The sequence below is a fragment of the Phalacrocorax aristotelis genome, chromosome W (assembly GCF_949628215.1).
Source record: "Phalacrocorax aristotelis chromosome W, bGulAri2.1, whole genome shotgun sequence".
Taxonomy (NCBI): Eukaryota; Metazoa; Chordata; class Aves; order Suliformes; family Phalacrocoracidae; genus Phalacrocorax; species Phalacrocorax aristotelis.
In genome coordinates, this window is record NC_134310.1 from 22311563 (window position 1) to 22338921 (window position 27359).

At 46.1% G+C, this 27359-nt stretch overlaps 1 protein-coding gene across 2 annotated transcripts in view; it reads right to left on the reverse strand.

The window, feature by feature from the left end:
- The window catches only part of LOC142049641 (SWI/SNF-related matrix-associated actin-dependent regulator of chromatin subfamily A member 2-like), a 101902-nt gene that overhangs the window by 45879 nt on the left and 28664 nt on the right, over positions 1 to 27359 (reverse strand). For both annotated transcript variants that reach the window (XM_075077521.1, XM_075077522.1), the window contains one exon: positions 16745 to 16963. In XM_075077521.1, the coding sequence (XP_074933622.1) occupies positions 16745 to 16963 (219 nt within the window). The remainder of the gene's footprint in view (positions 1 to 16744; positions 16964 to 27359) is intronic.

The following is a 27359-nucleotide window of genomic DNA, read 5'->3' on the forward strand; positions in this document are numbered from 1 at the left end:
GTTTGGAGGATGAGTTAAAAAGCCTCAGAACTAGTTTAGCCAGGTAAGAGCCATCTTGATGCCTCTGCCTGATTCGAAAATATTAGAATCAAGGTCAGGTCAGGATAAGTATCTCAGATACCATGGAACACATCTAAGAGCAATCCTGGTCAATTTAACCTTTGAGCAGCAGCTCAGATGATACACTAATTTGCGATTATTGCAAACAAATCTATTGATTCTTGAAAAGCCCTAAACAACAGAGTCCTTAATAGAAAACTTGTGGCCCTTTAAGAAATAATCTGATTGCTGATCTATCATTTTGCTGCCCTGTGAGGAGCACTGTTGTAGGAGAAATATGCCAGAGGATACAATAATGCCACAATTTAAATTCTTTCTAGGCTCAGAAGACAGGCTCCTACTTCCCTGTTTATAGAAAATGCAGTTGCCATACCAATAGTTAGGGCACTACAGCATCAACTAGTGATTAAAGCCTGTTCTTCTCTTATAAGTTCCCAGGGAGTCTGAAGAGTGATATTTAATTACAGTCTGCTTAGGGCAGCTGCAGGCCCCAAAGCAGTTTCACTACATATTGCATGTGTTCATCCTCTTGCCTTTAACAGTAATTTTTATTTTTGGTACACTGCTTCCAAACTCAGAACTCAGGTCTTCTGATAAGGAGAAAGATGACATATGGCAAAGAACTCAGGTCTTCTGATAAGGAGAAAGATGACATATGGCAACTCAGGAAGAGTACAGGGATCTCATTAGGTCATTGCTGGCACTCAGGAAAAAAAAGGAGAGTCTACCACTTTTGGAAGAAGGGGCAGGTGACTCGGGAAGAGTACAGAGATCTTGTTAGGTCTTGCAGAGAGAAAATTAGGCAAGCAAAAGCCCAGCTAGAACTCAACCTGGCCATTGTTGTAAGGGATAACAAAAAAATGTTTTTACAAATACATTAACAACAAAAAGAGAACCAAAGACAAACTCTATCCTTGCCACCTAACATTGCCACCGAGGATGAGGAGAAGGCTGAGATACTAAATGCCTTCTTTGCCTCAGTCTTTAACCCTCAGACCAGTCATTCCCAGGGTATTCAGCCCCCTGAGCTGGAAGGCAGGGATAGATCATGGAATAAACCCCCCATAATCCAGGAAGAAGCAGTTTTCAACCTCCTGCGCCATCTGCACACTCACAAGTCTATGGGGCTGGATGGGATCCACCCGAGAGTACTGAGGGAGCTGGCAGAGGAGCTTGCCAAGCAACTCTCATCATTTATCAGCAGTCCTGGTTAACAGGGGAAGTCTCAGACAACTGGAGGCTTGACAATGTGACACCCATCTACAAAAAGGGCCGGAAGGAGGCTCTGGGGAACTACAGGCCTGTCAGCCTGACCTCAGTACCAGGGAAGACTATGCAGCGGTTCATCTTGAGTCCACTCACCAGGCATGTGCAGGACAGCCAGGGGATCAGGCCCAGCCAGCATGGCTTCATGAAAGGCAGGTCCTGCCTGACCAACCTGATCTCCTTCTATGACCAGGTGACCTGCTGTGGATGTTATCTACCCGGACTTTAGTAAAGCCTTTGACACTGTCTCCCACAGTGTCATCCTAGAGAAGCTAGCAGCTCATGGCTTGGACGATGTACTCTTTGCTGCGTAAAAAAACTTGCTGGATGGCTGAGCCCAAAGAGTTGTGGTAAATGGAGCTAAACCCAGTTGGCGGTGTTCCCCAGGGCTCAGTTTTGGGGCCAGTCAGGCCTTTCTTGCTGAGATCCAGAAAGAACCCCATGCAGTCTCTCTCCTCCAACCCTTGCCCCCCACCCCCGCCCCACCTGGTGCAGAACACCAGGGTCCAGCTCAGAAGGAGCAGGTAGCTGATCTCGTCAGAATTCTGGCTGATGACCCAGGCAAAACTCCTCAGCAATTAAAGTAAAATTCAACTGAATCTCTCAAAGACAAATGCAGCTAAGAAGACAGCTGTGAGTTGGATAATCATATTATCAAACCAATATACTAATCAGAAACGTAAAGTTTCCTTCTGAAAAGCCTCCTGCAAGTACAGCTTAAAGGTATCAGCAACTGGAGAAAGAAAAAAAACTAGAAGCATAGCCCTGCTGCTAGTGACCAACAGGTCTGTTTCTTCTACAGTGCTCCAAAAGAGGAGTGGACAGTAGCATAATAAAACATGTGGGATAGTAAAGGAAAAAACTTATGAAATAATGTGCTATCCTTAATTTAGAATGTATTGAATCTTGTGAGTACTTTTAAAAAAAAAACGTAGCTGTTTAAGTAGTTTATTGTGTCCATTTTAACAAAAAATTATTTTATTTCTATATGATGTGTATGATATTGTTACATTGCAAGTTGGAGTGACAAAACAGGGTAAAGCTGCTTATTAACTCCCTCTGATAATTTTACACATTTAAAGATTCCCTTGAAAATATTCTACATGATTGTAATCTCTTTTTCTATGATCCCTGAGGTATGCCATTTAAAAAAAAAAAAAACAACACAGGAAAATTTAAATTATGCGAAGAAAAGGCAAGTGAGGGGTAAAAATGCAGAAAAAAGAACTCTCTACTTTTCCTGCAAAATAAATCTCATGAAAACACACAGGAAAGTTTCCCTTTATTCAAGTTTTCATTGTCCACCTAATGAACAGGACCTTTTACTGTGAAGCTGCATGACCAGTGCTACACTATAAATCTAATCCTCAGAATACAAGCATTCAAAAATATTAGTAGCTCTACATCAGCATTTGCTGTAACATTTTGAAGTATACAGACTTGCCACCTGAAAATGCAATTGAAAATATGTACACAATATAGTTAGAAGTGACTGCTATATAGTATGGAAACATCTTATCTAGCTTTAAACTAGTTAATTTGAGTACACAGTTAACGGTTTAACAGTGGAGGAGGAAGGAACTTGCAGTTTTCTTCAACAAGGTAACAAGCCATGTTGAAAAGGAGTAGCAGTACATACTGTATCTTAACTTTAGCAAGGCCTTTGACCTTGTTTCACATCACATTATCACAAACAACCCAGGAAAACATGGACTACATAAAATTACTATCAAGTGTGTAGCAAACAGTCAGAAAATTCTATTCAGAGCACTTTTTAAAACTCAAAGTAGTTCTGTCAAAATGGAAGGCTGTGGAAATAGGGGTCCAGTGCCATTCAATATATTTTTTAATTACCTGGATTATGGAATGAAAAGTATGCCTATTAAATCTGCAAAGAACACCAAGTTGGCAGGGACCACAAGTATACCTGATAACAAGTTTAAAATTCAGAATTATTTTGAAAAATTGGTGTAACAACTGGAGAAAACATAGATCATTTGGGAACAAGGATATATGCAAAGTATTTCTATTAGGCAAGGAAAAATCAACTGTTTTATTGAATTTACGTGACAAGGTTTTGGTAGCAGGGGGGGTCTGCAGGGGTGGCCTCTGTGAGAAGAGACCAGCGGCTGCCCTCATGTTGGATGGAGCCAGTTCCAGACAGTCCCAAGATGGACCCACTGCTGGCCAAAGCTTAACCAATCAGTGACGCTGGTGGTGCCTCTCTGATAACATATTTACAAAAGTGTAAATATGCCTCTCTCTCACAGCAGCTGTGAGAGAGAGGAGTGAGAAAAATGTGAAGAGAAACAACCCTGCAGACACAAAGGTCAGAGAAGAAGGAGGGGGAGGAAGTGCTCCAGGTGTTGGAACAGAGAATCCCTTGAAGCCTGTGGTGAAGACCATGGTGAAGCAGGTAGTCCACCTGCAGACCAGTGAGGACCACATCAGAGCAGATATCCACACTACAGCCTGTGGAGGGCCCCACGCCTCAGCAGATGGATATGCCCTGAAGGAAGCTGCAGCCCGTGGAAACCAGCCCACGCAGGAGCAGGTTCTCTGGCAGGAGCTGCATCCCATGGATAGCACCCATGCTGGAGCAGTCTGTTCCTGAAGGACTGCAGCCCGTGGGAGACCCACATTGAAGCAGTTCATGAAGGACTGTCTCCTGTGGGAGGGATCCCATGCTGGAGCAGGTGAAGAGGGTAAGGAGGAAGGAGTGGCAGAGACATGGCATTATGAACTGACCACGACCCCCATTCCCCAACCTCGCTGTGCCACTCGGTGGTGTAGGAGAAGGTAGAAGAGCCAGGAGTGAAGTTGAGCCTGGGAAAAAGAGAGGAAGGGCCAGGGGAAGGTGGTTTTAGCTTTGTTTTTGTTTCTTGCTATCCTACTCTATTATTTATTGGCAACAAATTAAATGAATTTTCCCCAAGTCGAGTCTAATTTGCATGTGATGGTAACTGGTAAGTGATCTCCCTGTCCTTATCTCGACCCACAAGCTTTTCTATCTTATTTCCTTCCCCTGTCCTGTTGAGGAGGAGGAGTGAGAGAGTAGCTAGGTGGGAATCTGGCAGGTGGCCAAGGTCAACACACCACAACTATACAAAAAAGGATATGGAAAAAGTGGATAGGGAGTAGTTTCACAGAAATTGACTGAGGGTTTATACTGGATCACAAGTTGAACACAAGTCAGTATCTGTACTGCTGAGAAAATAGAAAAACACTATACCATGATGTATAAACAACTTAGCAGTTATGTGAAAGAATTCTTCCCCTTTATTCAGGCTTTGACAAAAACATAAACAAGGTTGTTAATCACTTGGAGAGAGTTTAAGGCAGTTGAATGAAAATGATCAGAGGTCTAGAAAACAGGGCCTATGGGAAAAGATCAAATGAGCGGGGGTTGTTAACGCAAAGGCTTTTATGTCTTTTAAGACATAAAAAGATGTTGGGGGGAAAAAAGAAGTAAACAACCTGTTCTTCATGATCACAGCAGACAGAACAAGAAGTAATGTGCATAAAAATCAGCAAAGAAATTCAGATAAGGTATTAAGGAAAACTATATCAGAGCAATAGCTTCCCTTAGGGACTTCTAAATTTTCATGGTATCATAGAATCATAGAATGTCCTGAATTGGAAGGCACCTGCAAGGATCATCGAGTCCAACTCCTATCTCCGAATAGGAGAACCCTGAAATTCTCACCCTGTGTCTGAGGGCGTTCTCCAAGCGCTTCTTGATTATTGTCATAGAATCGTAAAATCATAGAATGGCTTAGGTTGGAAGGGACCTTTAGAGGTCATCTAGTCCAACACTCCTGCAGTGAGCAGGGACATCTTTAGCTAGATCAGGTTGCTCAGAGCGCCATTCCAACCTGACCTTGAATGTTTCTAGGGATGGGGCCTCCACTACCTCTCCCTGCAACCTGTTCCGGTATTTCACCACCCTCACTGCAAAAAATTTTTTCCTTATATCCAGTCTAAATCTACACTCCTTTAGTTTAAAACCATTACCCCTTGTCCTGTCACAACAGGCCTTGCTAAAGAGATTGCCCCCATCTTTCCTGTAGTCCCCCTTTAAGTACTGGAAGGCGGCAATAAGGTCTCCCCACAGCCTTCTATTCTCCAGGCTCAACAACCCCAACTCTCTCAGCCTGTCCTCGTAGGAGAGGTGCTCCAGCCCTCAGATAATTTTTGTGGCCCTCCTCTGGACCCACTCCAACAGCCCCATATGCTTCCTGTGCTGAGGACTCCAGAGCTGGATGCAGTACTCCAGGTGGGGTCTCACCAGAGTGGAGCAGAGGGGCAGAATCACCTCCCTCAGCCTGCTGGCCATTCTTCTTTTGATGCAGCCCAGGACACGGTTGGCTTTCTGGGCTGCAAGACCACATTGTTGGCTCATGTCCAGCTTTCCATCCACCAGTACCCCCAAGTCCTTCTCCACAGGGCTGCTCTCAATCCCTTTCATCCCCCAGCCTGTATTGATATTGGGGGTTGCCCCGACCCAGGTGCAGGACCTTGCACTTGGCCTTGTTGAACCTCATGAGGTTCTCACAGGCCCACCTCTCCAGCTTGTCCAGGTCTCTTTGGATGACATCCCGCTCTTTTGGTGTGTCAACTGCACCACTCAACTTGGTGTCATCTGCAAACTTGCTGAGGGTAGACACGATCCTGCTGTCTAAGTCACTGATGAAAATGTTAAACAGCACTGGTCCCAGTACGGACACCTGAGGGACACCACTCATCACCGGTCTCCATCTGGACATTGATCCATTGACCACTACCCTCTGGCTGCGACCATCCAGCCAGTTCCTTATCCACCGAACAGTCCACCCATCAAATCTGCATCTCTCCAGATTAGAGAGAAGGATGCTGGGGGGTGACCATGTCAAAGGCCTTACAGAAGTCCAGATAGATGACAACCCTAGCTCTTCCCTTGTCCACTGATGTAGTCACTCCATCATAGAAGGCCACGAGGTTGGTCAGGCAGGACTCGCCCTTGGTGAAGCCATGCTGGCTGCCTCAGATCACCTCCCTGTCCTCCATGTGCCTTAGCATAGCTTCTCGGAGGATCTGTTCCATGATCTTCCCCGGCACAGAGGTGAGGCTGACAGGTCGGTAGTTCCCACGGTCCTCCTTTCTACCCTTTTTAAAGATGGCCACAATGTTTCCTTTTTTCCAGTCCCCAGGGACTTCACCTGACTGCCATGACTTTTCAAATAGCATGGAGAGTGGCTTAGCGACTACATCAGCCAGTTCCCTCAGGCCTCTGGGATGTACCTCATCAGGTCCCATAGACTTGTGTATATCCAGGTTCCTCAGGCAGTCATGAACCTGATCTTCCCTTACAGTGGGAGGGTCTGCTCCCCCAGTCCCTGTCTTGCGGTCCATCCACTTGAGAGGTGTGGGAAGAGAGGTTACCAGTGAACACTGAGGCAAAACAGTTGTTGAGTACCTCAGCCTTCTCCTCCCTCGTCTGTTGATACTAGGCCACCATTCTTGTGCATCGGGGGGGGGGGGGTACGCTTTCTTTAACCTTCCTTTCCTGGTTGATGTACCTGTAGAAGCCCTTCTTGTTATTCTTTGCATCCCTTGCCACATTCAGCTCCAGCTGTGCTTTGGCCCTCCTGACCCCATCCCCACACAACCAGGCAGCGTTCCTATACTCTTCCCAGGACACCTGTCCCTGCTTCCACTGCCTGTGCAGTTCCCTCTTGCTCTTTAGTTTGACCAGCATGTCTCGATTCAGCCATGCTGGTCTCTTCCCTTCCTTGCCTGATTTCTTACACCTGGGAACGGAGAGCTCTTGCACTCTATGGAACACGCCCTTAAAGATCTGCCAGCTCTCTTCTGTTCCCTTGCCCCTGAGGACTGTTTCCCAGGGGGTCCTGCTGACTAACTCCTTGAAGAGCTGGAAGCTTGCTTTCCTAAAATGTAGAGTCCTGACTATACTTCTCGCTTTTCCCGTATCCCTCAGGAGTGTGAACTCCACCAGTGCGTGATCGCTGCAGCCCAGGCTGCCTCCAATCTTGACGTCGCCGGTGAGCTCACTTGCATTGGTGACCATCAGGTCCAGTATTGCATCCCCTCGGGTAGGGCTGTCTACTACCTGTCTCAAGAAGTTATCCTCAAGGCATTCTAGGAATCTCCTGGATTGCCTACAGCTTGCCCTGCTACTTTTCCAGCAGATGTCAGGGTGGTTGAAGTCCCCCAGTAGGATGAGAGCCTGCGAGCGCGAAGCCTCCTAGAGTTGGAGGAAGACGGCTTCGTCAGTAGGCACCCCTTGATCAGGCAGCCTGTAGTAGTCACCAACCACAAGGTTCCCTCTGTTGCCTCAGTCTCTGGTTCTTCCCATAAGCTTTCAACCTGCTTGTGGTTATTCTTCAGTCAGGAGCTCACTCCTTCCCGCTCTGAGTGGTGGAGGGGGGTGGGGACTGGGCTACTTTCTGTCTCCCTGTGCTTTTTCCTTCATGCGTTTGCTGTGGTTTTGCTGTGGTTTTGCCACTTTAGGAAGGATCCTCTGGCAGACCGTCTGCTCTGGAAAACTTTGCCTCGGTGGCTTCGCCACTTGCCACTTCGTCACTTTGCCATTTGCCAGCTTCCAGTCGACTGGGACCTCTCCAGACTCCCAAGACCATCGAAAAATAATGGAGAGAGGTCCCACGATAACATCAGCCAGCTCTTTCAGTACCCTGGGATGAACCCCATCGGGCCCCATAGACCTATGTGCATCCAGCTGGAGCAGCAAGTCTCAAACAACTGCAGAGTCGATTGGGAGTTTATCACTCCCCCAGTCACGGTCTTCCAACACAGGGCTCTGGGGGCCCCAGGGACCATCATCAGCGTTGAAGACAGAGGCGAAGAAAGCATTAAATGTCTCCGCTTTCTCTACGTCCCTATTTGTGAGGTGACTGACCCCATCGAGCAATGGACCAATGTTATCTCTGATTCTCCTTTTGCTGTTAACATATTTTTAAAAAGCCCTTTTTGTTGTCCTTCACAGTACTGGCCAGCTTCAACTGCAGTTGAGCTTTGGCCACACGAATTTTCTCCCTACAGTGGCAAACAGCATCTCTGTAGTCCTCCCGTGTCGCCTGTCCTTGCTTCCGATGTCCGTATGCTTTCCTTTTCCGCCTAAGTTCTAGAAGATGATCCCTGCTCAGCCAAGCCAGCCTTCTGCCCCGCTTGCTGGACTTCCGACTCTTTGGACTTGCCTGCTCCTGGCTCTTAAAAAGTGACCAGCATTCATGGACCCCAATACCTTCAAAAGCAGATTCCCTGGGGACCTTCCTAACTAGCTCCTCCAGCATCCCGAAGTCTGATCTCCCCAGGTTCAGGGTCGAAGTTTTGCTGGCAGTTTTTCTCCTATTGCCAGCAATTTGAAACTCAGCTTCTTCGTGGTCACTGTGACCAAGACAGCTACCAATCGTCACTTTGCCCATGAGTCTGTTTACAAACAACAAATCTAGGAGGGCACCTTTCCTAGTCAGCTCCCTTAGTACCTGCACCAAGAAGTTATCTTCAGCGTGCTTCAGGAATTTCCTGGACCTGTTTGTGTCTGCTGTATGGTATTCCCAGTTGACGTCTGGGAAGTTAAAATCACCCATAAGGACAAGGGCAGCTGATTGTCGTGGTTCAGCCCCAGTCGGCAACTAAACACCATGCAGCCGCGATTGCTGCCTCCCTCCCCCGGCCAGCTCCTCCCAGTTAACATACTGTTAACATTCCTTTGGCCGGTTTGAAACCGCTCTCTTAGCTGTGCCCCCTCCCCTCCCGGCTTCTTGTGCACCTGGCAGAGCATGGGAAGCTAGAAAAGTCCTTGACTAGTATAAACACTACCTAGCAACAACTAAAACATCAGTGTGTTATCAACATTATTTTCATACTAAGTCCAAAGCACAGCACTATGCCAGCTAGAGTGAAGAAAATTAACTCTATCCCAGCTAAAACCATGACATGATCTATAGATATCCCTTAATTCCTTAAAGAATAACTCATCGATGTCATCGTCCTGGCTGGGTGGTCGATAGTAGACTCCCACAACAACATTGGCTTGATTTGTTTTCCCCTTAATCCTTACCTAGAGGCTCTCAACCGTGTCCTCGCCAACTGTGAGCACCATACAGTCCAACCCCTCCCTTACATACAGCACCGACTCCCTGCCTCGCCTGCCCTGCCTATCCCTCATGAAGAGCCTATAGCCGTCCATCACAGCACACCAGTCACAGGACTCATACCATCAGGTTTCACTTATGCCAATGATACTGTAGCTCTGGGACTGGGCCAAAGCTTCTAGCTCCTCTTGTTTATTCCTCATGCTGCGCACATTAGTATAGAGACATTTCAAATGTGCTCCAGTGTAATCAGCACATCGTGGAGCGGACCAAAGGACCTCGCTAGCACACTGTCCCGCAAACATTGGCATGCCATCCCATGGCTTATCACTAGCGAGCCTGGTTTTATCCCTTTCCCCTTCAAATCTAGTTTAAAGCTCTTTCAATGAGCCCTGCTAACTCCTGCGCAAAGATCCTTTTCCCCCTTTGAGAAAGGTGTACCCCGTCTGCTGCCAGCAGGCCTGGTGTCATGTAGACCGACCCATGATCAAAAAACCCAAAATTCTGCCAGCGACACCAGTCACAGAGCCAGGTATTGATCAGCTGGGTCTTCCTGTTTCTTCCAACAACATTCTCTGCAACTGGAAGGATAGAGGAAAACACTGCTTGTGCTCCTGATCCCTTAACCGGTCATCTGATAGTCACTTTTGATCGCTCTTGGACTTCTTATTGCAACTTCATCGCTGTCTACATGAAAAAGCAATAATGGATAATAATCCAAGGGCCGTACCAGGGTAGGAAGTTTTCTCATAACATCTTTAACCCGGGCCCCAGGGAGGCAGCAGACTTCCCGAAGAGTGTGTCTGGTGAAGATCCATCTTTTTGACAAAAAGCTATTTCATAAAATCAAAAACATTCATTGGCAAAATCAACCAAAACTCTAGGATTCAACTGAAAACGTAAATGTTGAAGAGCTATGGTGCCCATTTTTAACATGATCAGGCTCCATAATGCTCAGTTCCTCTCTCCAAATACAGCAACTATTTTGAAAGTACATGCCATTTTAAATTTCATAACAGGGCACTCAATCAAAGCTACAAACATTAGTTTGGTTCCCACATAAAAACCTTAAAACATTTACTGAATCTGTGTTACAGGATACTGTAAACCTACAGTTAAGGGTTTTACGTGACAATAAATGTTTCGTACTCGCTAAAATGGAGGTGGAGTAGAATGCAGTATATACTACCTCAAAATTGACTTTCTACAGTCTCTTATTTTCAAAATAATCCAAAGAAGCCCGCATCTATAACTATATATCCCGTTTTCCCTCCATTGGTAAGATTTCTACACTTCAGGAAAAAAGTATGATTACTGCTTCAGCTCTCACTAAATACTCATGTAATCTGTAATTCAAACATGAAATAAGTAAAGCAGTTGGAACAGTGATAGTGTTCTGACACAGTATTCTGGTGGCATAAGCTCTGGAACTGTTCGCTCCACACCCCACCAATATTTCATACATTCAATATTTGGAAAAAGCTAGCTGTTCTTTTTTTTTTTAAAAAAAAAAAACCACCACCTCATTACATATTTTGTGGGTGTGCATATACCTGAACGCATGTGTGTATGGGAAGACATGAAAATAAGAAGTGGAAGGGTATAGAAGAAATTTGAGAGTTTAAAAAAAACCCACCAACCCTAACAACAATGAAAAAAAATCACATGAATAAAAAGCCTTCTGCGCTGGTTTTGGCTGAGAAGGGGTTAATTCTCCTCACCGTGGAGGGTCGGCTACCTTTCCAGCTTCCCGCGCTCTGCCGGGTGGCGGGGGGGGGAGGGGTGGGTGGGGTGGGGTGGGGCTGGGAGGGGCAGGGCCATGGCGGGGGCGGCTGACCCCGACTGGCCAATGGCATGTTCATTCCATACCATGTGACACCATGACTAGTATATTTCGGGGGGGGGGGGGCAGTTTGCAGCTCGGGGGAGGCGTGGTGTCGGGTGGTGACCAATTGTGTCGCGTGCGGTTTGTTTCGGCGGTTAATTCCTCACCTCCCCGGCTCCCCGGGGTTTTGCGCCTCTCGTTGCTCTCCTTTCCATTGCATTTCTGTTGTTGTTTCTTTTAATATGAATTATTAAACTGTTCCTATCTCAACCCACGAGCATTACCCTTCTGATTCTCTCCCCCATCTACCGGTGGGGGAGTGAGCGAGCGGCTGTGTGGGGCTGAGCCGACGGCTAAACCACGGCGCCTTCATTAAGCAAGCTATTAAAAATTGCCTCCAAAATCCTGCAAAAGACTACAAGAAGTCCAAAATATTTGGATTCTGAACTAGTGAAACGCTCTCTCTTCCTCTCAATGTGTGGGCATTTACTACCTTCTTGAATTACTCAATAATATTTTTTCCTTCAGTTTTATCATATTTTTCTCTAAACCCAGAAATGTGCAGAGCTAGAAGAGAAAGTATGTGTAATTTTTAATGTAGTCTAGTAAAAAACACAAGTGAATATTGTGAGACGTATACAACAAATAACACTGATGCAACATATCACATATTAAGCTAAGTTTTGACCGATGACATCTTCAGTGCCCTCTTTGGGAGCATTCCTAGAATGCATTTTCAGAGAAGTCCCAATCCTACAAAAAGGCATGTTTGTAACTGAATGACAGGGAGCAGCAACATTGCTTTTAATATATATCACACTGGAAAAAATTGTATGAACATGTGAAGTAATAGTATAAATCAAACCTGTATCACAGTGAATATAAAAAAATGTATTAGCTTTGTTATTTCACAGTTTTAACTGCTTTCAATACAAAAGATTTAATGGCTACTGAAGGAATTTCTTTTAATATGGAAAGATTCTGGCAGATATTCACAAAGATCTTGCTTAAATTTTATTAAAAATAGTTAAGTATTTTGAAAGCCTAAAATAAAGAATTACAGATGACAAAACCTTTCAATAACCTAAGCCAGCTCATTAAGCCACAGAAATTATATCAGGATCTGACAGTTACTCTGTTTAAGCTGAGAGATATGTTAGGCATGCAGAAATACTGTTATTTTAATTAAGATAGTTAATTGTTTTGTTGAATTGTTTGGAGACAATATGAAAATTAGGCTCCTTTAAGGAATCACAGACTCACAGAATAGTTGAGGTTAGAAGGGACCTCTAGAGACTGTCTAGTCCAACACACACACCACACACACACACACCCCCCCGATACTTGGTATAGGCTCAGTTGACTCTGATGCCTCCCTTGACGGAGCTTGTTCCGCCTCAATTGTTCCCAGGGCACTATACCTGTTCTGTAATTGCAGATCTGCAGGCAGAGGAGTCGTCTTCATTCTGTTGCCAGAAGTCACAAGCTTCAGGTCCTCCCTGACATGGGAGTCTCCATCTACTGGTTATAGGGTCACATGATAATTTGGGTTGGAAGGGTCCTCAGTAGGTCATCTAGTCCAACCTCCTCAAAGCAGGGTCAGCTACAAGATTGGACCAGGTTGCTCAGGGCTTTATGCTCCTCTGAGCACAGCCTCTAAATGTACCTCCTTTGCATCATTTGCAAGCTTTTGCCTCTGCAGGGTCTCTGAAGACCATCTCCTGCCCATGCTACGCAGCTGTATTGGGAGCCTTATGGAAGACATTGTATTCGAGGAGTTAGGGATCTTGAACAGGCTGTCTACTCTATTGGGGCTTGTACTTAGGGCTTGAGAAGCCCATATGTTATTAATATAACCTGTAGCTTGCAATATCTCTTTGGTAAAGGTAAATTGTATGTGGATCAAGGGGTGGAATGTGGAGATCCTGACCGAGAAACCGTTGCACATTGAGGAGCTAGTGATCCACATAACAGTTAATGGGAGTAGGCCCAGGCCTGTGCTGCGCCGCACAAATTCCTTGGCCACAGGATAAACTCAGACAGCTCATTGCAACTGAGGAGCCTGCAGGCAGCTCCCACTTGGTACCGGTGACTACGCCACCTACATGGCCTCGCCTTTATCTAACAGTGCAGCAACAAGTTCTCATGAGAATATCCTTTAGGAATAGAGTTGTTTTCCTGTAAGGAAATTATATAATAGCTTGCAGTTTCGAGCAGTCCCAAGCTACACGCAAACTGCACTCTCGCCTACCAGTTATATAGCTGCTTCCCAAGCGCCAACTGAATCATCTTTGAATTTTTTTTTAACTGCCTTACCTCATTTTCTTCCTCATGTTCTAATATAGCCTGTAGAAAAGCCCTCCGCTCATGGCTTGAAGATTTCTGATCAAACATTCCAGCCTGAATAACTTTTTGATCTACATTCAGTTTATACTTATATATCTATACTTATATATTCAGTTTATACTTTATACCAATCGTCACTTTGCCCATGAGTCTGTTTACAAACAACAAATCTAGGAGGGCACCTTTCCTAGTCAGCTCCCTTAGTACCTGCACCAAGAAGTTATCTTCAACGTGCTTCAGGAATTTCCTGGACCTGTTTGTGTCTGCTGTATGGTATTCCCAGTTGACGTCTGGGAAGTTAAAATCACCCATAAGGACAAGGGCAGCTGATCTAGAGATATCCCTTAATTCCTTAAAGAATAATTCATCGATGTCATCAAGCCTGTTCCAGTGCTCCACCACCCTCTGGGTGAAGAACCTTTTCCTAATATCCAACCTAAACCTCCCCTGGCACATCTTCCTGCCATTCCCTCGGGTCCCGTCATTGGTCGCCCAGAGAGAAGAGATCAGCGCCTACCACTCCTCCTCCCCTTGTGAGGAAGCTGCAGACCCGGATGAGGTTTCTCCTCAGTCTCCTCTTCTCCAGGCTGAACAAACCAAGTGACTTTAGCTGCTCCTCATACAGCTTCCCCTCTAAACCCTTCACCAACTTCGTGGCCCTCCTCTGGACACTCTCTAGTAGCTTTATTTCCTTAATGTACTGTGGTGCTCAAAAGTGCACACAGTAGTCGAGGTGAGGCCGCACAAGTGCAGAGTAGAGCGGGACAATCCCCTCCCTCGACTGGTGTAGGGGAATAGACAGGGATCGGCGACCGGAAGATCACGGGCTGTGATGGAAAGATAGACTCCTCCCCATAGGAGTGGCAGGAACAGGAAGCGCAATAGCTATATAAGCATATGACGCAGTTAAATAAACGGACATTTTGTATCCATCATATTGGTGTCTGTGCATCACTGTCCCCAGGGTGGGTAGAGCCCTGTGTCCCGGAGATATGCGGCCCAAGATAAGTTCTCCCATAGAAGCATACAGCAACAGACCGGCTAGCAATACAGTGCTTGATGCACCCCAGGACTCGGTTGGCCCTCTTGGCTGCCAGGGCATACTCTTGGCTCATGTTCAACTTGCTGTCAACCAGAACCACCAGGTCCCTCTCTGCAGAGCTGCTTTCCAGCCTCTCCTTCCCAGGTCTGTATGTACAACCAGGGCTGCCATGCCCCAGGTCCAAAATCTGGCACTTGCCCTTGTTAAAATTCATACAGCTCGTGATTGCTCAGCTCTTTAATTTGTATAGATCTCTCTGCAGGGCCTCTCTGCCCTCGAGAGTGTCAACAGCTCCTCCCAATTTTGTGTCATCAGCAAACTTAATTAGTTCAAGTCCTGTGTCCAAGTCATTCATGAAGACATTAAAGAGTACTGGCCCTAAGATGGATCCCTGCGGAACCCTGCTAGTGACTGGCTGCCAGCCTGATGTAACCCCATTTACTATAACCCTTTGAGCCTGACCTGTCAGCCAATTGCTCACCCATTGCATTACGTGTTTATCCAGCTGTATGCTGGACATTTTGTCCAGGAGGATACTGTGAGAGACAGTATCGAAAGCTTTACTGAAATCCAAAAAGATTACATCGACTGGCTTCCCTTGGTCAACTAGGTGGGTAACCTTGTCATAGAAGGAAAATAAGTTTGTTAAGTAGGACTTTCCCCTTGTGAATCCATGCTGGCTGGGACCAATGACTGCGTTGCATTTCAGGTGTTTTTCAATAACTCCCACACCTGTAGTTACCGGGGTCATTCCTTTTGGCCTTCTTGAAGATTGGGACAATGTTTGCCAGCTTCCAGTCAACTGGGACCTCTCCAGATTCGCAAGAGCATTGAAAAATCATTGAGAGAGGTCTCACTATGACATCAGCCAGCTCTTCAAGTACCCTCAGACTTTTCCATCAGTGGAGGCCTTTAGGCAAACATCTGTAAGGAATGCCATCGGAATAGCTGATCCTGTCTTGAGGTAGAAAGATGACTTCCTGAGGGCTATTATTTTTTGGACAGAAAACAGCTTAACATTCAATAGAAAACCAACCTGAGAAGTAAAGTATGAATGTCCAAGCTGAGCTTTTGCCATAGCCAGAGTATTTCAGTACTGAAGCTAACTAGTTCAAAATGAGCTTGAGCAGATCTACCCGATATACACTTTATTTTGGTGGGTTTTTTCCCCTAGCTTTTATGATCCTAGCTGCACTGTGTATTAGTGTCAACCACATAAGCATGTGATTGTTCTACCATGGTAGAATATTGCCTATAAAATCCAAAGACTCATTCTATACATGAAAAATCTTACTAATATGCTTTAGAAATAATAACTGAGTTAAAAATTATGAAATTTGGTTTTGACGAGACTTTCTAGATCAAACCTCATTTCTTTACCACCCCGATATTAACATTCTGAAAAGCCATATACATTAATGTTCATTATATAATGCTTTTTGTAAGCATTTTTAAGCATTTTCATTATCTCCACTTTTTTTTTAAGCAGAGGAATGACAAGAAATCCTCAAGGATAACAAAATCATAGATTCAGTGAGAGTAAGTTTAGATTCTTTACTTTCAGGCATGGAAATCCTGCAACATGGTCTTCATCGAGTTTTTTGATCTCACTGGGATCAAGAAACACAGAGGCACTTGGAAATTAAAAAGCTTAAGAGAGAGAAGACTTGCTTGAAAGTTTCCAAACCTTTGAAATGGATCAGTTTGGTTTTTTTCTTATACAACTGCAGCACAGAAAGCTGTAATACACACTGATCACAGGTTTCCCATACTTTAAATTGAATCTCTTAATCATGATAATCATTAAGTGTGTTGAAAAACATAAGTGAAATATATCAATATCTATGGCCACAGTATAGTTGCAATAGAAAACAACTGCAATAATGATTCTGCATTGAGCAATGAATTAAGCTTCAGCAATATAGCTTGAAACCTAAGTTATATCTTGAGCACAGTTGTAAAAACTGACTAATAAGAATACATGGACCTTAGATATTACACGGTGTTTTCACTTGTGCAACTTTGGAATCTTCAGTGAGAACATCCCACCCCCCAAATAGCAACTGTCAACAAGAAAAAAGCAGTACCTACCCGTAGCCACTGTTTCTCTGTAAGAGCATCACTATAGTCAACATCCCTGCGCTGACGGGACCCTCTTCCAAATATTTTCTCTTCTTCCTCCTCACATGTGAGCCTTTCAACTTCAGCATCATCCTTAATAATCCAAGATGGCAATTCATCCTCCTCCATCAAGCGGGGCTTGCGCTTGGGGTTTCTGGCATCTTCCCTACGACGATCCATGTCCATGCGCTGCAATGGCAATTGGGAAAAGATACAACAATTTGAAGGGTCTTGATTAACTAAATCATGGGAATACCTGGTTATTAACTTATGCTTGAAACTTTAAACCAACTCCTCTGGTGGCATTTCCCTCCTCCACCCCAATACTTATAAAATGCCACTATGAAAAGGAATATCCCCACATGAGAGTTGATCTTCAATCAAATTCATTATTACAAAGTGAATTTCACTGAAATGAATAATAATATAGTCTGGGTGGGTGGACACCAGATGTGTAAAAAAACCTGGCTGGATAATCAGGCACAGAGAGTAGTTGTTAATGGGTCATACTCTACCTGGAGACCAGTCATGAGTGTAGTACCACAGGGGTATATCCTGGGACCTGTCCTATTTTGCATCTTTATAAATTATATGGAAGAGGTGACAGAGTGCTTGCTCATAAAGTTTGCAGATGACATCAAATTGGGGGGTGGGGGTTAAGCTGATATGCTTCGGGGCTTGTTCGACCACATCTAGAATAGTGTATCCAGATTTGGATCCAAAAAAAAAAAAAGAAAAATTTTGATGAACTGGGGGGAGTTCAGCAGAGGGCCACCAAGATGGCCACAGGGCTGGAGCACATATCCTGTGAAGAGAGGGCATGGGGGAGCTGGGCTTGTTCAGCCTGGAGAAGAGAAGACTTCAGGACATCTAATAGTAGCTTTCTAATGTGTATGAGGAAGTGGTACATGTTGGGCATATGAGAGACAACAGGCATAATTTGAAATGAGAGGTTCAGACTGGATACGAGAAAAAACATTTTCACCAGTGGAACAGATTGCCCAGAGAGGTTGTGCAGTCTCCATCCTAAATAAAGCCCCGAGCAACCTGGTCTGATTTCATGGCTGACCTTGCTTTCAATAGAAGGTAGGACTAGACATTTCCTGAGGTCCCTTCCAATATGAATTATCCTATGAGCTGATTTCTAAATCCAGATGAAAACCAGAATGTAATACATGCAACCTGACTATGCAGGTCCAACTAGATTCCAGAATCAATGATATTCCACATCTCATTACTTCATAATTGGGAAGTGACTGTATAGACTTCTATTTGCATAGCAGACTTTCATATTCCTCCTTTTAAATGATGTATTAATTCAAACTGAGCATGTGCATGGTTTAGTTTATTGACAAACTTGCCAACTGGTAAGAAATGAAGATCTGCAGTCAGACAAGGCCCAAATCAAAATACTTTTCTATTATTTAGTAATGAACTTTTATGAAATACATAATTTCCAAAAACTGTATTTATTTTATTAATATGCTTGCATTTGAAATGTACAGACTGAAGAACTAAGGATATGTAAGCTGTTGGTTTTTTGAAAGGAAAAGGCATAACGGGAAATTAAAGACACTCCCGATTAAGCTGAGAAATGAGAGAGAAATAACCATTTGCTTTTTCTCAAAAGAGTCTATTCAAATCCCTTTTATCTCTGAGAAACCTCTAGTCTCATCTTCCCATGTTTTAGCAAAACATATATTTACAAAAAAGATCCACCTTATTTTATTTAAACTAACAAAGTAATTATATTCACAGTGTCCTCAGTGAGGGTGAAAGCCTAGAAGCAAATTCATATGCTACAAATGCTTATATGTGAGCAAAGACTGCGTGCTTTGGTAAAATTAGGACCTAAAACTTTCAATTTCAAAAAGCACACAATATTGCTGAACTTCGAAAAGTTATCTTATTCTTTCTAAATTGCAACTATAACTGTCCTTATATAAAAAAAACACTCATCTTAAACCCACTGACTTTTAGCCCAAATGCCATGTACTGGGTCTTGCTGGGATGGAGTTAATTTTCTTCATAGCCACCCACATGGTGCTGTGTTTTGGATTTGTGACCAAAACAGTGTTAATAACACACCAGTGTTTTCACTATTGCTGAACAGTGTTTGTATGGCATCAAGGCTTTCTCTGTTTCTCACTCTGCTCCCCATAGCCGGTAGGCTGCAATAAGTTGGGAAGGGACACAAATGGGACATCTGACCTGACCTGACCAAAGAGATATTCCATACCAAATAATGTCATGCTCAGCAATAAAAACGGAGGGGAGGGTGTTTTGGGGTAGGTAGTCATTGCTTGGAGATCAACTGAGCATTGGTCTACTTGTGGGAGGTGGTGAGTGATTGCCTTTGTATCACTTGGTTTGGTTTTTTTTCTTCCTCTTTCCTTTGTTTATTAAACTGTCTTTATCTCAACCCATGAGTTTTTTTCTCACTTTTGCCCTTCCAATTCTCTCCCCCATCCCACTGCTAGGGGGGAGAGTGAGCAAGTGACTGGGGTGGGGGCGGCTCACCTGCCAGCCAGGGTCAAGCCACCACAGTCCTTTATGAGGCCCAACATGGGGCTCGAGGGGTTTGAGATAACAACAGATTTGATCAGAGTGTGCTAGACTGAACTTCTAGCTGTTATACCTGTTTAGCTGAGTTGTTACTTGGTAGGCTATTACTTGCTGTTGCTGGTCATGATGCTGATGTATTTACTCTGAATGCTGACTTATGTGTTCCCTCCCCTGCTCTGGTGCTTCCTCTCTTTCCTGCTGTACAACAAACTCCAGGAATTGTTAATGACTGTTTTCAGTTGTTGCTGTTTGCTATGTTGTTTATCACTTTGTTTTGTTTTGGCTGGGAGAGATATGATAAAAGCATTGACCTTGAGCCTAATCTGGTATTTGGGCCCTACACTGCCGTTGTCCCAGTACTCCAAGAACCATCTCATGGAGAAAATTAGCAATTGCACTTTTTCCCTTTTCTCCTCTGGAAGATGCTTTGTGGAAAGAGGGAAGAATGGCACCTAACCCTTCCTCTCCTCCAGGATAGGTCTTTCCAGCCTTCTTGCAATGGTCTTTCAGTTTCTTGAATATCCCTATGCAATCAGACTGCACTGGGGTGTGTCGTGAGCCTGATATCCATTTTGATTAATGTTCATAAGGTTAAACAACTAATTGGGAATGCCACACAAGAACATGTCCCTAAGCTGTCTATCCCTGGGTGTCAGGGTGTATGAGAGGATTTGGGCACGTGCCTAGGGCCATTATCACCTCTGTTAGCCTAGGATTTTAAACCTGTACAGGTGTGTAATGCCACTGAATTGGTACAGCATTTGAAAGAGGGGAGCCTTGCCTGCCCCAATGAAACACAGCGAATTGTAATGTTGTGCTGGGGCCTGGCCCATGCCTATTGAACCACTGCCCAGCACCCTCAATAGAGCAAGAGGGTCTCTTGTTCTGAGGGTACACAAATGGACACTGAGAAGGTTGCTCACTCTGAGGTCACATGAACAGATGCTGTGACTAAACCAGAGACCCAACCCTCAACTTTCATAGTTGCTCCTGTAGTCAAGAAGAAACAATAAAAGTAGAGGTTGACCCAGTTAGTAAGAGAGGAAGAAACTCCTCCTGAGAGGGAGCAGGAGGAAGAACCAGAGGCAGCAGCCTGTTCTGAAGCAGGACACCCACAAGAAGAAGAGAGGGAAGAGACAGAAATCATAAGAGAGGCAGAAACTACCCAGTCCCTATCCCTGAGTGAGCTGCAAGATATGTGGAAAGATTGCAGTGGTCAGCAAGGTGAGTGAATTGCTACCTCGTTGCTCTGATGCTGGGATAGTGGGGCCAATGGTCTGGAACTAGACAGAAAAGAAGACCAGCAGCTGGGATCCCTCGCTAGGGACCGTGGAATCAACAAAGGGATTGGAATAAGGACAGCCATCTGCAGGCTCTGGAGGCAGATCTTATCAAGCATGAAGATAAGGTATCCCCCTCAAGGAAGAACTTGTAAACTACCAAGGCAAGTGGACTACCGCAGAGGAAGGTATCCAGTATTTGAGGGAATGAGCAGTGGTGATGGTCTACAGCGACCTGGACAACAATCAGGCCTCCAAAGATTCAGATGATGTCTAGTGCACACAGTCTATGTGGCAAAAGTTTGTACAGAATACACCAGCATCCTATGACAATGCTCTGGTGATAATGGACTGGGCAGACATTGAGGCACCAACTGTGGATAGACAGGCCTGCCAGCTCTGGCAATTTGAAGAGAATCTCTCTTTCCCCTCCCCCTCTACACGACAGGCCTGCATCTCAGCTGTGGAAAGACTGTCCCACCAGTTCCAGCAACTTGAAGAGAATATGGAGAATATCTCTTCTTCCTTGCCCCTACAGGCCAGTGTCTCAGCTATCAAGAGTGCCATATGGAGTCTGTCTTTCTCTGCTCAAAGGAAAGGGACCTGTGGGTGCACGCCATGTGCCACCCTGTGGTTCTATCTGTGAGAATATGGGGAGGACGTGAGGAAGTGGGAATGTGCACGTACCTTGGACCTGGAATTGCAGGGAAAAGCAGCAGCTAAAAAGGGTCCATCCAGGAAGATTACTGCTCCAGTTGCTGTCGAGCAATTCCCTAGACACACTAGAAGGGCTGAGGATGCCTCTCTTTCTTCTGATACTGAGTCGATGGACATATGTCTGTGTGGCTTTGAACGCCACTCCTAGTACCATGATGTAGGGCCTTGCGGTTTGCAATTACAGGACTCAGGTAATGAATGCTCTGAAAAGGAATAGGGGGCCCTGCCTCCAGCTAGGCAGAGGAAAGGGACAACTGGATTTACTGGACTGTGTGGATCCAATGATCTGGCACATCAGACCCACAGGAGTATAAGGCTTTAGTGGACACCAGTGCACAGCATACCCTAATGCCATGAGGGTACAAGGGGGCAGAACACATATGGATTTCTGGAATGATTGGGGGATCCCAACCGTTGCCTGTGTTGGAGACCAAGGTGAGCCCAACGGGGACAAGTGGCAGAAGCATCCTATTGCAACTTGCCCAAAGGCCCTGTGTATCCTTGGCATAGACTACCTCAGGAGAGGGTATTTCAAGGACCCAAAAGGGTGCCAGTGGGCATTTGGTGTAGCTGCTGTGGATACACAGAAGATGAAACAGATGTCTACCTTGCCCAGCCTCTCAGAGGATCCTTCTGTTGTGGGGTTGCTGCAGGTTAAAGAACAGCAGGTGCCAGTTGCTACCATGACGGTGCACCGGTGACAATATCGCACTGAGACTCCCTGATTCCCATCCATGAGCTGATTCATCAACTGGCGAGCCAAGGAGTCATCAGTAAGACCCACTCACCCTTTAATAGTCCCATATGGCCAGTGCAAAAGTCTAATGGAGAGTGGAGGCTAACAGTGAACTAATGTGGCATGAATGAAGTCACACCACTGCTGAGTGCTGCCATACCTGACATGCTTGAGCTCCAATATGACCTGGATTCAAAGGCTGCCAAGGGGCATGCCACAAATGAAATTGCCACTGTGTTCTTCTCAATTCCTTTGGCAGCAGAGTGCAAGCCATATTTTACTTTCATGCATGTGAAATGTGACCAATACACCTGGAATCGACTGCCCCAGGGGTAGAAGCACAGCCCTACCATTTGCCATGGACTGATACAGACTGCACTGGAACAGAGCGAAGCCCCTGAACACCTGCAATACATTGATGGCACCATTGTATGGGGCAACAGAGAGGAAGAAGTGTTTGAGAAAGGGAAAAGAATAATCCAGATCCTTCTGGAAACTGGTTTTATCATAAAACAAAGCATGGTCAAAGAACTCGCACAAGAATAAAATGGGGAATAAAATGGCAAGATGGGCATCGTCGCATCCCAATAGATGTGATCAATAAGATAACAGCCATGTCCCCACCAGATAACAAAAAAGCAACACATACTTTTCTAGGCACTGTTGGATTCTGGAGAATGCATACTCTGGGTTACAGTCAGCTTGTGCATCCTCTCTGTTGAGTGACCCAAAAGAACTGTTTTAAGTGGGGTCCTGAGCAGCAGCACACTTTCCAACAGGAGATAATTTGTGAGGTAGCCCTTGGGCCAGTCCAGACAGGACCAAATGTGAGAAATGTGCACTACACTGCAGCCAAGGAGAATGGCCTCACCTGGAGCCTCTGGCAGAAAGCACCTGAAGAAGAGACTTTAGGTTTTGGAGCTGCGGATACAGAGAATCCAAGGCCTGCTACACCCCAACTGAAAGAGGTATTGGCAGCATATGAAGGGGTTCAAGCTGCTTCAGAAATACATTCGTAGAAAAGCACACCTCCTCTTGGTGCCACGATTGCCTGTGCTGTACTGGTTGTTCAAAGGAAGGGCCCCCCTCTACCCATCATGCACCTGATGCTACATGGATTTCAATGATCATGCAGTGGGCCTGCATGAGGAACCCCAGCTGCCCAGGAATCCTGGAAGAAATCATGGACTGACCAGAAGAGAGATTTTAGAGCATTTTCCAAGTACATGACTGTTGTGGTTTAGCGGCAGCTCAGCCCCACACAGCCGCTCGCTCACTCCCCCACCGGTAGATGGGGGAGAGAATCAGAAGGGTAACGCTCGTGGGTTGGGATAAGAACAGTTTAATGATTAAAATTAAAATAAACAACAGTAGAAATGCAATGTAAAGGAGAATAACGAGAGGCGCAAAGCCCCGGGGGAGGGGGGAAGGGAGGGGAGAGGGGGAATGAACCACCGAAACAAACTGCACACGCCGCAGCCACTCGCCACCCACCGACCCGCCGCTGCACCGCCTCCGCGCTGCCACTGTCCCCCCCCCCCCGTCAATATATTGGTCATGGTGTCACATGGTATGGAATGAACCTGCCATTGGCCAGTCGGGGTCAGTCGCCCCCACCATGGCCCTGCCCCTCCCAGCCCCCCCCGCCACGCGTCAGAGCGCGGTAAGCTGGAAAGGTAGCCGACCCCCGCCACAGGGAGGAGAATTAATCCCTTCTCAGCCAAAACCAGCACATTCTCCACCCCTTATTCCATAACATTTACACCATGCCCAGGTCCCATATGATGCAATACAACCGTACCAACCACCACCCCTCCCCTTCCCATCCTTTAACATAATACACAGACATCATTCCCTTAGTTCATGGACCTTCCCTGTAAAATGTCCATTAAAATGTCCATTGAGTTCACCCAGTCCATGACTCTGGGCTACATCTGTTGTATCAGTCTTTCTGGGTGGGAGAGATGGTGTGTGGCGTTGGGTTACTGCATACCGAGTCAGTCATCGTTCCATCACTGCTGCACGGCTTGTTTCATAGTTGATCTTCCATGGGTTGGGAGGCTCGTACTCTCATATCATTGATACAACACAGAGGTGACACACAGTATTATATAGCAGTTCGCATTGTGCCATTCAGTTCATTGACTGTTTTCACCCAAAATCAAACCCCCTTGAGGCACGCATCGGATTTCTCCATCCTCCCGCATCACCCACCAAGTGCACCCAGGTCCTCGAGCAAAAGCAATCCCACGAATGGGTTTGCCTTTGCCGGAGGCAGGAAGAACCCAGACTATTTTGCCCAGCATGCTTTTTGTGTGCACTACAGGGACTCTATCCCCTTCCACAGTATGTAGGATTTCTGACTGGGCAGGGCCAGCTCGCCTGGCAGATCCCCTCGTGTTGACTAACCACGTGGCTTTTGCTAAATGTGTATCCCAGTGCTTGAATGTTCCACCCCCCATTGCTCTCAGTGTAGTTTTTAACAGTCCATTGTACCGTTCAATTTTCCCAGAGGCTGGTGCATGATAGGGGATGTGATACACCCACTCAATGCCATGCTCTTTGGCCCAGGTGTCTATGAGGTTATTTCGGAAATGAGTCCCATTGTCTGACTCCATTCTCTCTGGGGTGCCATGTCGCCACAGGACTTGTTTTCTGAGACCCAGAATAGTGTTCCGGGCAGTGGCGTGGGGGACAGAATATGTTTCCAGCCAGCCAGTCGTTGTTTCTACCATTGCAAGCACATGGCGCTTGCCTTGGCGCGTCTGTGGGAGTGTGATATAGTCAATTTGCCAGGCCTCCCCATATTTATATTTCAGCCATCGTCCCCCATACCACAGAGGCTTTACCCGCTTCGTTTGCTTGATTGCAGCGCATGTGTCACATTCGTGGATAACCTGTGCAATAATATCCATGGTCAAGTCCACCACTCGATCACGAGCCCACCTGTATGTTGCATCTCTCCCTTGATGGCCTGAGGTGTCATGGGCCCACCGAGCTAGAAATAGTTCACCCTTATGCTGCCAGTCCAGATCCACCTCAGCCACTTCAATCTTGGCAGCCTGATCTACCTGCTGGTTGTTTCGATGTTCTTCAGTGGCCCGACTCTTGGGGACGTGAGCATCCACATGCCGTACCTTTACAAGCAGTTTCTCTACCCGGGCAGCAATATCTTGCCACAATGTGACAGCCCAGATGGGTTTGCCTCTGTGCTGCCAGTTGCTTTGCTTCCATTGCTGCAGCCAGCCCCACAAGGCATTTGCCACCATCCAGAAGTCAGTATAGAGATAGAGCACTGGCCACTTTTCCCGTTCAGCGATGTCTAAGGCCAGCTGGATGGCCTTTACCTCTGCAAACTGGCTCCATTCACCTTCTCCTTCAGCAGTTTCTGCTACTTGTTGTGTAGGACTCCATACAGCATCCTTCCATCTCCAATGCTTTCCCACAAGGCGGCAGGACCCATCAGTGAACAGGGCATATTGCTTCTCATCTTCTCGCAGTTTGTTATACAGTGGGGCTTCTTCAGCACGTGTCACCTCCTCCTCTGGTGATAATCCAAAATCTTTGCCTTCTGGCCAGTCCATAATCACTTCCAAGATTCCTGGGTGACTGGGGTTTCCTACTCGAGCCCGCTGGGTAATCAGTGCAACCCATTTACTCCACGTAGCATCAGTTGCATGGTGTGTGGAGGGGACGTTTCCTTTGAACATCCAGCCCAGCACTGGCAGTCAGGGTGCCAGGAGCAACTGTGCCTCATTACCAACCACTTCTGAAACAGCTCAAACCCCTTCATATGCTGCCAATATCTCTTTTTCAGTTGGAGTATAGCGGGCTTCGGACCCTCTTTATCCCCGACTCCAAAACCCTAGGGGTTGACCCCAGGTCTCCCCATGTGCTTTCTGCCAGAGGCTCCACGTAGGGCCATTCTCCCCGGCTGCGGTGTAGAGCACATTCTTTACATCTTGTCCTGCCCGGACTGGACCAAGAGCTACTGCATGGACTATTTCTCATTTAATCTGCTCAAAGGCTTGTCGTTGCTCAGGGCCCCATTTGAAATCATTCTTTTTCCGGGTCACTTGATAGAGAGGGCTTACGATCATACTGTAATTTGGAATATGCGTTCTCCAAAAACCCACAACGCCCAAGAAAGCTTGTGTTTCCTTTTTGCTGCTTGGTGGAGACATGGCTGCTATTTTGTTGATCACATCCATTGGAATCTGATGACGTCCATCTTGCCATTTGATTCCTAAGAACTGGATCTCTTGTGTGGGTCCCTTGACCTTACTTTGTTTTCTGACAAAACCAGCTTTCAGAAGGATTTGGACTATTTTCTCTCATTCTCAAAAACTTCTTCCACTGTGTTGCCCCACACGATGATGTCATCAATGTATTGAAGGTGTTCTGGAGCTTCTAACTGTTCCAGTACAGTCTGAATCAGTCCATGGCAAATGGTAGGACTGTGTTTCCACCCCTGGGGCAGTCGATTCCAGGTGTACTGGACGCCCCTCCATGTGAAGGCAAACTGTGGCCTGCATTCTGCTGCCAGAGGGATTGAGAAGAATGCATTAGCGGTATCAATTGTGGCATACCACTTGGCCGCCTTTGACTCCAGTTCGTATTGAAGTTCTAGCATGTCTGGCACAGCAGCAGTCAACGGTGGAGTGACTTCATTCAGGCCACGATAGTCTACTGTTAGCCTCCACTCTCCATTAGACTTCTGCACTGGCCATATGGGACTGTTAAAGGGTGAGTGGGTCTTACTGATGACTCCTTGGCTCCTCAGTTGGTGCATGAGTTTATGGATGGGGATCAGAGAGTCTCTGTTGGTGCGATATTGCCGCCGGTGCACTGTTGTGGTGGCGATTGGCACCTGTTGTTCTTCGACCTTCAGCAACCCCACCACAGAAGGGTCCTTTGAGAGACCGGGCAAGGTAGACAGCTGTTCAGTTTCCTCCGTCTCCAAGGCAGCTACACCAAAAGCCCACTTGTAACCTTTTGGGTCCTTGAAATACCCTCTCCTGAGGTAGTCTATGCCAAGGATGCACGGAGCCTCTGGGCCAGTCACAATGGGGTGCTTCTGCCACTCATTGCCAGTTAGGCTCACTTTGGCCTCCAATACAGTTAGCTCTTGGGATCCCCCTGTCACTCCAGCAATGCTGATGGGTTCTGCCCCTATATAGTTTGATGGCATTAAGGTGCACTGTGCGCCGGTGTCCACTAAAGCTTTATACTCCTGTGGGTTGGACGTGCCAGGCCATCGGATCCACACAGTCCAGTAAGCCCGGTT